The sequence below is a fragment of the Nicotiana tabacum genome, chromosome 17 (genome assembly GCF_000715075.1).
Source record: "Nicotiana tabacum cultivar K326 chromosome 17, ASM71507v2, whole genome shotgun sequence".
Lineage (NCBI taxonomy): Eukaryota > Viridiplantae > Streptophyta > Magnoliopsida > Solanales > Solanaceae > Nicotiana > Nicotiana tabacum.
The window spans coordinates 134964421-134978212 of NC_134096.1; the positions used below are offsets into that span (position 1 = coordinate 134964421).

At 35.9% G+C, this 13792-nt stretch overlaps 1 protein-coding gene across 1 annotated transcript; it reads right to left on the bottom strand.

Moving 5' to 3' along the window:
- Positions 1-204: 204 nt before the first annotated feature.
- LOC107823704 (thioredoxin O2, mitochondrial-like) lies at positions 205-6682 on the bottom strand. The gene is made up of 6 exons (XM_016650396.2): positions 6289-6682; positions 4932-4997; positions 4793-4843; positions 4474-4553; positions 2144-2188; positions 205-705 (listed from the first exon to the last, which is right to left on the bottom strand). The coding sequence occupies exons 1-6, from the start codon at positions 6542-6544 to the stop codon at positions 607-609; spliced, it is 597 nt and encodes a 198-aa protein (XP_016505882.1). The 5' UTR covers positions 6545-6682; the 3' UTR covers positions 205-606.
- Between the last annotated feature and the right edge of the window lie 7110 nt (positions 6683-13792).

Here is a 13792-nt window from a genome sequence, read left to right on the forward strand (position 1 = left end):
TACCCCTGAACTCTAATATTTTCACTTTGTTTTATATATTATAAAAAATAAAAGTGTAAAAATAAATTCACAAAATACATTAAAATCTTAATTCCGTATAAATACAAGTTCATCAAAGTAATAATGTTAGAAATCTTATAGAATAATTTAACTTTGATATAACAATTTAAATATAACAAAAGAAAGGAGATTGAGACACAGATGTGTTAAATTAAAGTCCGGAATTTTTCGAGAGATACAAACTTTAGCAAGAATAATTTTATCTTTACAATTAATCTAGTGTTTTGCTTTCAGGGGTGTTTTGGCACATCGCATTCCCAACTGTATCATTGTCCCATAGTGCCTTGATAGACTACTGACTATAACAGAAAATCTACTCAGAAAATTGCTGTGAAAAAAGAGAAATGCCATTTTGCCTCCATCCAGACACACCTTATGAACAAGAAGCTTTCGAGGAAAACCAAAATATAACAATCAGCACCAGATAACAATACATTCTAGCATACTTAAATTCTAGGAATGAGTGCGAAACGCCATAATTACTGTTTGTAGAACCAGAACTGATATCAGCCTCAACACAGACATGAATTGTTTCAACGTAAAATATCATTTGTAGAGCTCTTCCATGGTATCTTTCAAGCGTTGAACATCAGCACCAATAACTTCAGATGTTTTCTTCCCATTTTGAAAGAAGTGTAATGTAGGCTGCATATAATGAATAGTTTTTTAGTTTATATAGAGGAATTGACTACCGATGAACCATGTATAACTCAAACCAGATTTTGACGTTTCTGTTTAACCATCTGACCATGAACTTAATTAATGTACATCACCAGAATCATCAATTTTTATTTAATTTTGAAAACCTCATAATGCTAGAGTAGGCTCTCAGTCTCTTGTCATATCTTTATCTTCTTTGATTCAAAGTATTCCCCTTTGATGAAATATCACATGATCTGGAATTTCCACATTGAATACATTCTAGAGGAGAATACTCATGAATAACCCAATCTTCTCTAATTGTACATGCATCTCCACTAAGACATAAATCTCCACTCTCTCAAACATTACATCTTTTTCATGTATTTCCAGCACACTCCATGACACAAAATCCTCTTTTCATGTTTCTCCTTTCTAACATTTTCTGTTCTTGACAATAATTTAGCCATCACATTGTAGTCAATATGTCCATTTCCCACAAAAACAATCTAAAACTTAACCTCAAATTTTGAGAAATGGATAAATCATCCGTGGCCCTGAGTTAATTAACTAGTGGACCTCTGTGGCTCTATCTAACCAAGCATTACCTTCTCTTCCCAACAGTGTATGAACCTGAATAACCATCACATGACAAGGGGTTGACAGCGTCTAGAGGATCATGCTCTCTAAGATGCCCTTTCTATTGTTCATAAACAAGAACATCTTATTTTGGAAAGGCGTGCCTTGAATCTCTATCCCAGATTGACTTTGCCCAACATCATTCTACATTACTGGACAGTACATCTCTAGAAGTTCCTACAACCTAATCATTAAATATTCTATAGATTTTTTTCCGAGCTAATTTGAACTTAGCAGCTTTCTTTTTTCTCCTTTATATGAAAGGTGGTGGCCGGGCCAGCTTGCACACACTAATCAACCGAGCAGTCTGTTACAACCCACAAGCACAGGTGCCGGATGAAGATAAACCGACTCACAAGGTTAGAGCAGATGGGTTCACACAAAGTGTTATCTGGGATTTGAACTTGGGATCTCCAAATTGTTATTCCTACTCAAGCACTCACCAATCCATTGGGAACAAACTTCATTCTGCTTTGTGTTATTTACATGTAGAAAAGCATGCATATCTAATTCCTAAACAGAAAGTACTATATATTTCTTGCTGAATATATCTTACCAGCACAGCAGAAGAGAATATCTGGAACAAAAACTTGTCAAGTATATGTTTATGATGATGGACAAAGAAAACATATTCTTTAGAAATCTTTTGATAGATATAACAGTATCATGTATATAAGATTTGTACTCAGTTATATATAAAGTTTAACTGCTTGATCATGAGAGTCTTTAAATTGACTTAATCCTTTTGCATATTCATGTGTCTGCTTTCAGAGAAGATAAGGAGAAGAAGGAAGTTGATGTTTACCACAGAGTGAATGTTCAACTTGCTCAATGCATTTCCAAGCCCTTCCTGCATGTGGAAACATGCTCAGTATACAAGTGGATAGGATTAATCGAATGCAAGTGGATTAACCACAAAATAGGAAGCTTGGAGAAACAAAACGGACCAAGTGAGTCCTAAAGGATTACAAAAATTTAATCTCTAAGGAATTTTTGAAACTAATGGCTAAAAAACAAACAAATTTAAGCATCATAACATATTACCAGAAAGTATTCGAACTAGGACACGTAGCATAGACTTCATCTTTTATCAAAAGGCAAGCCTATGATCTTAACGAATTAGCCATATGTTGTTCTTTCTCCCAATTCTTCCTTTTTGTCAAACTATGATATAAACTCATCCACTTGCTATATGCCGATAAACTCATCACAACAACAACAACAACCCAGTGGATAAACTCATATCCAGACTAAACATATTAAAAGTACTTCGATTGCTATCTGCAGACAAACTCATCAATGTCCAAACTAAGCATGCCAAACGTACCCACAGGTGAGGGATGGCAAGCAACAAGCTCCAAGATACCTCGCTTATTCACACAAAGAACACTATCTGCTGATGTCCCTTCAAGTGCAAGTCTTAATGTATAGAAATGACAGGCATTCAGCACTTCAATGTGCCAGCATGTCAAACTAGAATCAACACTCACAAAGATAAGACTAGGAACGGGATCATTTGACTATTTTATCATTATTTTCAAGAAGCAGCTTACAAATCTAGGCTGGACGACACATGTCCCAACAGCGGTAATAACGGGTTCCATCTCATGGGAATTTTTGTGATCAAATAAAATCAGGTGGACATGACTTACTGCTGGCTAAGAGCCTGCAACTTTAATGACTTAGGTATGCCAGAGACCATCATGAGGTAACTAAAACCACCCTAACCTTCAAATATTACACTGGAGTTCAATGCGACAAAAGCAACAACCAAAGGAGCTGTGTGTGCCAGTCAATCCAGTAGTTCTTTCTGTTTGGTTTGGGCAGTTAACTTTCCCCATTGCCTAATGTCATAAAATCAGGATTCAAGGTTGGCACAATTTAAAGAAATTAGATGTATCCAAGACATATGCAACTTAATATCAATTTCAGAAATGTCCATTATCTATTTCACACACACTCCACGAGAGTTTCTCCATAATCTTCTAAAGTTTGCTGAACAGCCACAATCTGGAATCAAGACTCAATTTTATCGGTGATCATATCGGCCAGAAGACCAAAAAGGATAGAAATAAACTAGAAAGTTCTACAGGTACAAAGAGCAGAAAAACATAAGATCTCCTATGAGTTACATTATTAAGAATCTAACATAACTATCCAAGTCCTACTATTAACGTATTTTTTAAAATTATTTTTTTATTTTTATCCAATTCTGATGCTTATTTTCTCGATATGTATAACATAAAAGAAGATTCACTAAACTCAAATCTAGAGTCCAAGACAGACAGCATGTCAAAGTTAGGTTATGGCTATCAAGCTAAATCTTTCAGGCCACACAGTAGTTATAGTGAGACCAAATATAACTAGTGACGCTGGTTGCTTGTCAAGAAGGGAAGAATAGTAATCTCTCTGTCAATCAGAAATCTGAAAGGAAGGGAGGAACATGTTTGAACTGAAGAGATTAACATCCCCATTGAATTATAAAGGAATAGAGAGCATAAATACAAAAGGGGTAGTTGTCAAGTAAATTGAAAACAACTGGAGTGTCAGGCACCTCACGGAATAAAAAAGCGATGATCTACGTGGGTTAGAATAGGTGGAGATCATCTGGAACGTGTTTGAAAGGAAGAGTATGGGAATTCCAACAGATTTAACAGCATAACTATGATCGTTGGGGCAACAGAAAGGAGTGAAAAACAGGAATACATGGATATTCAGTATTCACTTGCCAATTGGGATGCGGTGGCAAATGAGTATGCTTTTGGTTAGAGTTTTGCTGTTGATAACAATTGAGACATTGCTGATGATCTGGACAATCATGGCATCAACAATCTGGAGACTCAAATCTCAGTTCTGTTGTTATTTGGCAAAAGGAGGGCTACACTACTTTATAGATGATCTGATGTTGTACTTTAGCATATAGATATATCTTAGTGGCCTGATGTAGCTTCTTTTTGTATATGAGCACTAGTTTGGCGATTCCTTAAAAAAACATAAACAACTTATCCAAAGAAAAGAAAGAAAGAAAGGGAGAATTGACCCATAGCAGCACCCCAGAAGAGTGGGTTCCATGACACATTTAAGGGTTCCTGAAAGGAATCCAAGAGACATTACAACAGGAAGACATTTCTTTACCTTGTCAATGTCAACTTTATATGTTGTCACATGAGGGTATTTCTCACTCAATTGGCCAATTACAGGGGACAACAGCCTACCTGGAAAAAGAATGGAGCAGAGAAGTAATTACTTATAACATCCAGGAGATGCTTTTCTAGAAAAATTAGTTACTTATTAAAGAAAGGCTAATTGAAGAGCAAGCCATTGTCCTTTTCATTGGTTTGACATGATGTTCAATGAGCGGTCTTCAAAGAAAGGTAAATGAAGCGAATAGAAATTTATGCATAACAATTCCTCTTAGAAATTATGCATCGATAAGAAGGATTAACTAGCTTACAGGGCCCACACCAGACAGCAGTGAAGTAAAATATTGCGGGCAAAGATTCATCTGCAACAATATGTACAGATGCTTAGCAAGTGTAGGAGCCAAAAGACATAAAACAGGTATGTTATTGAGCCTAATCACACTGAAATACCTTGTACTTTGCGAAGTGAAGTATTGAACTGTTCTTCAGACTCAATTGATACAATATTTGATGGACCTGTAATTAACGAGCCCCAAAATGGTTAACAAGCAGCAAGGACCTTAGTGTCGAATAAAACATCTTTTCATTTGTAATAGAAGAGAAAATGCGCAGAAGAAATCGAACTCCTAACGAAATTGTTTCTTCCCCAACCTTTTGGTTGTCTTTTTTTCTTTGGGTGTGTGTGTGTATATCAAGTTCTCCCTTGAGTATAAAATGACATTCAAGAGGCTTGAAAGACTCATAGCATCAGTAACTGAGGATCCTCACTGACTAAATGCACACATACTCCCATCTGTTACTCTACAATAAAAGGTACACCCTTACATAAAACACAAATTGTATGTATAAGTACCCAATAATCGGCTGACAACTCTAGCTCCTCCCTGTGAACCTAAACTTCAGGTGACTGTTAAATGCTTATCCTAACTGCAGACATTACATCTATATTTTCTGAACACAATTGGTCATAATCCGAGCAAAGTATTACTAGGAAACTTTTCCATGAACCTAGTGTGAGCCATCCTAAGCTAAGCATTAATAACTGTAGATACAACTAGTATATATGCTGTTACTCCTCCAATATCCTTCAATTCCTTAACAGGATAAACATACACCGTCTACAGTGTCCTTAATTGACAAGGTTTGTTGCTACACGACCTCCAGCATCCTTCAGGTTCTTGATATTTACAGGGCAACATTTTCAGCACTTCCAGCAGTAGGTAATTCAGTAAAACAATCAGTCACTAATTTTGGAGCTGTTTTCTCTTTCTGCTCTTTCTTTCTCAAAATGTAGTTACAGCAGATAGGTGGTCTTTTTTTTAAGATAAGAAAAATGCAGCAGATAGGTGTTTGAACATCTAAACAGGACATCTTTATGTTTTCAGACAAATTCTATAATTGAAGATCAAAAATTGTTGGACCAATATTTCTTCAATTTGTCATAGTCAACTGACCAACTCTGTCCTGCAAAATCATCAACCTTTTTTCGGGATAACCAAGAAGTTAGTCGTTTACGGCTTTGGAACTCAGTGGATAATGAGCCCATCCCTCTTCCCTTCTCTACTTAAATACAAAACTTAGTTCACAGCAGGATTCAAACTCCTGACGTACCTCTACCACAAAACCCTTGTTGTACTAGCACTAACTAGATTTTACATATTTCACGCTAACCACGGGATAACCTAAAAACCGCTAGATTTGTCAAACTAAATGCAGTTGGACTAGTTTTCTGATTTAGCATACAAATATAGACTTTTCAGTATTCAAAACTAAAATGCTATGAGGCTATCATATGTAGCTAACAAACCTGAGGAAGATGGACTGGAGAAGTTTCTAGAATGATTTAGAACGTGATGAGACTGCAAATCAGGGATGAGGTTTGCCGTAATTTGGAATCCAGGAAGTAGATTGGGCTTCTCCAGTAGAGTTAGGGTTGAGTAGGAGACGGTGGCGGCTGATGACACCATTAATGTCTGGCTCAATTCAGAAGAGCGTCGTCCTGATGCTGTGAAAGATGGTCTGCAACCAACTAAACGCCGTAGTATCACTGAGATTCCTCTCATCTTTTCTCTCTTTGGCTCTCTGTCCGATTGTAGTGCTCGCTCGTTGAAATCTTGAGAAAGGGTTTTAGTTTTTAGTTTCTTTACTCAGGGTTTTCCAACTTTTTTAGGACGAGTTCGGCAGAAGTAACAAGATGGTGAATGAGATTGTGAGGAATAGAAAAATATGGGGTCAATTCCGAAAACGATTAAGGGATAGAAAAATATGGGGTCAATTGCGAAAACGATTTTCCTCTTTGGGCTTCTTGACTATATGGACTTCTTTGTCAATAGGCCCATTTCATCCGATTTTCATGGCAAAGGATACAGGGTTTGTTTTATTGGTAAAATTTTCATGTGATGCGCAGGTTTGCGATCACCGATTGTATCAGTACCCATTTTTTTAAAAATGCTTAACTGATATTCAATTTTTTAGCAACTTCAAAAACATACATTTTCCTCTTCTTCTTCACTCCTATTTTCTTCTTCTTTGTGTTTAAGGTTTATTCTTCTTCTTCTTTTTTTAGCAAATATACCACTAGGATGACTGCCTAGTGAAAATTTATTCTTCTTTTTAGTTGCAAAATAAATTTATTAAATTTGTTGTTATTTTAACAATTTGATATTTGGGATTTGTTCTTTATGATTTTTGAAAGTTATGTTTCAAATTGAGCTCATTTGGAGTAAATTTGGGTATTGAATCGTGTGTTGAATTGTTGAAATTCTAAGAATAAATTCACGTTTAAGAACTTCAGATGAGAACTTCAGATTTTGAATCTAAAGTTGGCTGAAGTTGTATTGAAAAATTGAACTACTTAAGATTTTAAATTTTAAATCTGAAGTTATCTGAAGTTGTACTGAAAAATTGAACTAGTTAAGATTCGAATTTCTGAAGTTGCAATTGAAAGATAGAAGAACTTGAATCTGAAGTTGTACTAAAAATTGAACTATTTAAGATTTGAATTTCTGAAGTTGTAGCTAAAAGATATGAGAACTTAAGATTTGATTTCTGAAGTTGCACTGAAGAGATTGAACTACTTCAGATATGAGCGGATACACTTTGCAATTTTTTGTGTAATGCGGGTATAAATCAATGATGGTCCTCAAAATGGGTATATATGCAAATGCCCCATTTTACTGGGCTTGCAACAAATTTTGGAAAATTATTTTGCAAAAAGGAATTTGCATATAGCGCTATAATTTAGAGCTTAATTATCATACATAACTATAGTTTACCTAATTGCAATTCGTAGCTATTGTTCAATTGTTACTAGCTTGTATCACTTGTATTTAGACGCACAACGAATACAACCTGTGTCAACTATATTTGTTCACGTAACGAATACAACATGTATCAATTGTATTCGTTCGCGCAGCTAATTCAACCAAGGCGAAATACAAAAATATAGAATAATAGAATGCTCTTATTGTGAATCAAACTCAAGACTTTCGCTTACTACGCGTACGCTCTAACCAACAAGTTGCGAGCGCTTGTTGCTCTCTTATTTCAGTTATAAACAATTGATCTCTTGTTTCAGTACTATATGTGAATTTGCTATAAAATTCAAATATAGCTACGAATGGTAATTTTTTAAAACGAGCGAAAAATATTATGTGTCGCGTAATTTTTCCTTTTAGCAAAGCTTTTCTTTCTAACCCACTAAACAAGCTATTAATGGAAATGAAAGGAATGAGGCATTGGCATAAAATACCTGGTTAGTATCATATATAGTCTTTTTATGGGTATCTACCTTAGCAAGTAAATTTGTCATCAAATAATGTTAATTATTGTATTTTTTTTACATATGCATGCCAACAAAATACCTAATACTTTGGAAGGTATTGTTTCTAAAACATTAGGATATATGGATCCTACACGATTATCAAATTTTGATGTGAACTTTAGAAGAGCAAGAATTATTCTTGTGTCATTGCATGCATTGGTTTGTTGCGTATATCTTAAGTTTTTTCAATCAAAGCTTTAAATAGTGTTGTCATGTTGTGTAAACATTGATGTTATGCGCGCACCATCTCCGATTTATACCTTACCGAGGCTAAACTCATTCAGTGGAAATCTCATTTAAACTTTTGAATAAAATCATTGTTGATTATAACTCAATTAGGAAAGCACTAACTTTTATCTCTGATTTATTTTTTCTTTCCCAATAACTATACGAAATAAAATAAAAAAGTTTAGAATTCAAATGATGCGCGGAAGAGTCACCTCTAAGCTCCCCTACGTTTGACAACATTAAAGGATAACTTCAGAAAAGTTGCACTATTTTCCCTTTCAAAGGAACAAATGATACCAATAGAAAAGCAGACTCATGACCTCTAAAGCACTCTCTCGTTTAGCAAAGAAATATACACCCTATGTTGCTAGTGAAAAGTGGATATTGAAGAAAAAACAGATTAAAGTAATGTTTTGAAAGTACATGAAAGGGAAATGAGGAAGAAAACGTTAAGAGATTCCGTAGAGCAATGAAAAACTTTATTGGGGAATGAGGATGAAATACACAATAAGAAATGATGATTCGGAAGTTACTTTTGAGAAATGAATTAGTGTAATTTTTTTATATATAAGCTGCGCATTTTATTCATCTCCAAAAAAGATACATTGAGCTGAGGGAGTATAGATAAACTAGCTAACTCCCTAGATCACCCTTGTAAGACAGCAGATGCCAACTTTTACAGTTGAGATGAAGTAAATGCATATGAGAAACATTACACAAGCTATGTGCCTGTAAGAAGGAGATCCAGCCTATACAAAAAAAGTACTACCAGGAAGTCTATTCTTACTGTACAAGACTGCATGGTCATGGAGGATCAAAGGTAATACATATTCTCTTTAGTCTAGTCCTTCGAAATACCGAAAGTCCCATCTATCCATGTTCATGAGACCCTTGACTTGAGGAGGAAGTTCAGAAAATACTCGAAACAGTTGGGAATGAGGGATAAAGTGACTAATGGATGCAACCTTGTCTATAACTTGATTTCCCTCTCTATAACAGTGATTAAGAGAGAATCTGGACTGCTCCATGAACTTTTTAAGTTCTTCTACCTCTTTTGCAATATTTCAAGGAATTTTATTACGGCCATTAACACAATCCACTAATAATTTAGAGTCGCTTTCAGCACTAATAAGATGAAAACCATTAAATAGACACTATTTAATGTTGTAGTGAAGAGGAACTGCTTCTGCCCGGTTGCTTGTTCCTGAACCAAGTACTAAAGAGTAGGAAAAGACAAGGCAACTCTCTTTATCCCTTATCACACCTCCAGCTCCACACTTTCCCTCTTTGCAACTATCATCAAAGTTTAATTTAGCATATGATGACTTCAGTTTAATCCATTTAACAATAATGGATTTCTCAAAATGGATAATACTTCTCAAAAGCTGACTGATCTCCTCTCAGCTGGGAACAACCGAATTTGCTGGAATTGAAGATTGACAAGTTGGAACATGGATAAAACAATCAGAGAAATTGTTCTTCTCACATTAGTCCTGATAGAGTCATATTTGGCACTACATCTAGCTCTCCAAACCTCCCAAGATGTGATAATAGGCATGCATTTAACAATGAATGCATGGACAGTAAATCTTTTTCAATGACTTTAATTTTTCTTTTTTTCACCTCTAGTTACACTACTCAACGTCTATCAATTTATCCGATTCACGTTTACGAATTTCAAATTTTTTTATCTTAATATTTTTCATTTCGAGTCTCTAAATTTACTATCAAGATTTAGTGCCAAATATGAACCACATATTTTTATAATTGGTTACCCTTAAAACGGATAACAATTAAATTTGTACGCGATTTTAAGGATATATGGATTGATTCAACACAAGTAATCAAGAATGTTAGATAAACGAATTAAAAATGAGATAAATAACCAAACCAGTTGTGATGTTGAGCCCGGGCTCGGATTTTAGCTTAGTAATGGTGTTTTCCTCGACCGGACCCTCGATTCGAAGTCAAATACTTATGAAGAACTATGATTAAAATAAGAACCTTTCAATAGCTAGAAAGTAGAGAAATAATTTAGTATTGCCTTGATATGCATGTTACAATATGTATTGAATGAAAAATCTTCCCCTTTATATAGTAGGAGAGTTTCATCGCTAGTACAACTCTAAAAAGGATAAAAATCCTCCTTGTACATCAATCACGGATACGCTACCGGCATCGAGCGAGATCCATACCGTGATATCCGGTTGGATGCGGATATCACAGCCCTCTGTTAGTCGTGTGCACCTGTTTGTAATGCTTTACGAGGTCTTGGAACCAGAGATTCCGGGTTCGGGGGGTGGGGGGTGTTGACTTGTCGGGCCTTGAACTAAAGAGTTCTCAGATTCGGTCTCTATCTCATACATTCGTACTTTGTCTGACTCACCGAGAACTTGGGGCGTGTGCTGACCCCGAGTTTACCCGTATACAAATAGTTCCCTCGTTTCTCAAAGAGTAGGTTTGCCGAAATGATGGAAAACGATAGATGTACCCCGGTTCCTTCCTTTGTACGTTACAACCAAGACGATGAAGAAGCCAAAACGTCCCATCAGTCACGTCGTTCTGACTTCGGATACGTGTCAACCATCGGCCGGTCGCCTCCGAATGTGAAACGTCATGTAATGATTATATTTTCTCCTATAAAAGCTTCAACCTTTTGTACTTCTTTAACTTTTCGATCTTAGCTTTTGTTACACCCCATATTTTTATACGTGAAAGTACGTCGTAAGTCAATTGATGTAAGTTTGAAAATGAGATCCTCTTTGAAAGTATATAAAGTGATTTAACGATGTTACGTCCCATTTTCGCAAGCCTTTAAGAGTTATCATTCAGGGACAAATATTTCTAAGGGGACATGTTGTTACACCTCATATTTCAGACGTCACTATCATCATAAGATTATCTAATGTGTGCTCAAAAAGGACGAAATCCTTCTACAAGTATAAAAAAGGTTTGCCGAAGTTTTAAGTAAGTTAAGATGAATATGTGACTCGTTAATCATTATTTAAATGAGTTTAAAGTCATGATATGACTATATATGATGTTTGGATATAAAATATAAAGATTGGGAAAAATCAGATTTAAGTTGCGGAAAAAATGACTAAGGATTTGCCTCGTAATGAAGGCTCTTGAGCAATATATTTAGTGTGATATATGGAGTCTTTTGGGACATATTATATATCAAATTGAATGTCTTTGAATTTAGTTTCCAACGCTCTTAACCGTTCGTTCATACGACGTCTGGATAAAAAGATATAAGCGTCTGAAGAAGGGCCAATCATAGGTGTGCCAAGTAGCACTTTTTTTGACTTTTTAAAAAATGGGATATTTACATCCCTTAGCTCGCCTCTTTCTCCATTTTTCCAGAGATCACTCCCAAGTTACACCCCTAACCTTACCCTTAAGCTCTCTACAAGTGATTCAAATAAGATTATCATCCCGGGCACGAAATCAAGTAGCGATAACATTAAAACGATCCTTACGATGTAAGTATCGCTATATCGTCTCTCTTTTTCTTTGTAGTTTGAGTTTTGGAATGTATTTAATAGTTAATAATATGCCTACTTTCTGTATTTAAGATTTTAAATATCAAGAAAGGTTGATAAATTCGTTTTCTAATAGTTAGAACTCACGGGACAGTGATCGGAAGCCGTGAGTTTGAGTTATTTGACTTGTAGTGGACTGTTTTGTGGGTTGTTTCGTGTTGCCTTTGGGCTGTCTATTTTGCTACTATTTTATAGAGTTTTGGAGGATAAATTGTGTGGAGAAACACCACATAATGATGGAATGGTGGACTGGTCGTTCGTTGTTACATTTGTTTAGGTTATTTGATACTACTTTGGTTGTCGTTTTATATATGAAGTGATTAGGGTGTGTGGGCTGTTTTGTGGTATATTGTGATGGATATAAGGTTGAAAAATGATGCTTACATGTTGTTATTATTTTGTTCTTGTTGTTGTTGGTATATGGTATTAGAGGAGGGCCTAGTTACATGGGAGATGCTGCCTAAATTTACGTAAACAAGCTACTAGTTTAAGTTGCGGACTTAGCCTTTACTTAACACTGATTTTGAATCTCCTTATGTTGTGGTAGATTGAGTTGAGTTATTTGAAGAATTTCTTGGAAGGTATTAAGGACTCAACGGAGTTTAGGTATGTTAAGGCTAAACCTTTTCTTCATTTTGGCATGATCCTGTAACTACATATGTTTGACAACGAGACATAAAGAGAAGTTCATATTCATGAATTTATTCACATTATCCTAGTCTCATAAGTTACAGTATTCTCCCTTATCGGGACTTTATATTCAATTGAGTATTGTCTTCTTCCAGTCAAGAGAGTAGAGGGTCTATATATATATATATACAATATATATATATATATATATATATATATATATATATATATACAGTATTACACTATTTTCACCACCATCGAGCTATAATCGGTGGGCAGGCCCCTATTGGGCAACCTTTGATCAGATGGTAAGTTATATACCGAGCCTATTGTGGCCGAGCGCCTATGAGCAAGCCCAGGATGGCCGAGATACAGAGCCTAGTATGGCCGAGCGCCTATACGGCCGAGCAGTTACACGTACCGAGCCTTATAGGGCCGAACATTTATTTTACTTACTATATTGAAGGAGTTTAGTCAGTATCAACAAGTAAGTATATCTCCAGATCATCTTTGACTCCCAGTTACTTTCAATTATTATACTATCAGTTCACTTTCAGCTTTCAGTTATGTTATTGGCTTACATACTCAGTATATTATTTCGTACTGACGTCCCATTTCTGGGGACGCTGCATTTCATGCGTGCAGGTTCAGATAGAGAGACATATAGAACTCCTCAGTAGGTGTTTCCCGAGTTCAGCCTGATCGGTAAGCTCCACGTTCTTCGAAGTTGTCGGGTCTAGGATTTTGTGTACATCTTTTGTATGTATGTATATATGTTATGGGTAGGTCGGGGCCCTATTCCGATCATAATACATCCATCATTAGAGGCTTGTAGACGAGTCATGTATATTTTGTATATCAGTAGATGTTCATGGCGGCTTCGTCGGCCTGCACAGTTATATATATCAGCTTTTAGGTATGTTTACCACACAGATAAGAGAGACGTTATTTTCAGACGATTCAGAATATGGCCTCATCGGACTAAATGAGGGTTACCCCTCCAGAGTTCACAGTTACAGAGTGGTTCACTCGAGCCGAGTATGGCATCGGGTGCTGGCCACGCCTCTTCAGGTTTGGGGCGCGAC

What these genes read in the sequence shown, in the direction of transcription:
- LOC107823704 (XM_016650396.2), bottom strand. Translation starts at nt 6,544, where the DNA reads ATGAGAGGAATCTCAGTGATACTACGGCGTTTAGTTGGTTGCAGACCA. An exon ending in TGCTGTCTGGTGTGGGCCCT is followed by an intron (nt 4,554 to 4,792) that starts GTAAGCTAGTTA and finishes TTCTTTTTCCAG; the next exon opens with GTAGGCTGTTGTCCCCTGTA. An exon ending in AGTTGAACATTCACTCTGTG is followed by an intron (nt 706 to 2,143) that starts GTAAACATCAAC and finishes CATTATATGCAG; the next exon opens with CCTACATTACACTTCTTTCA.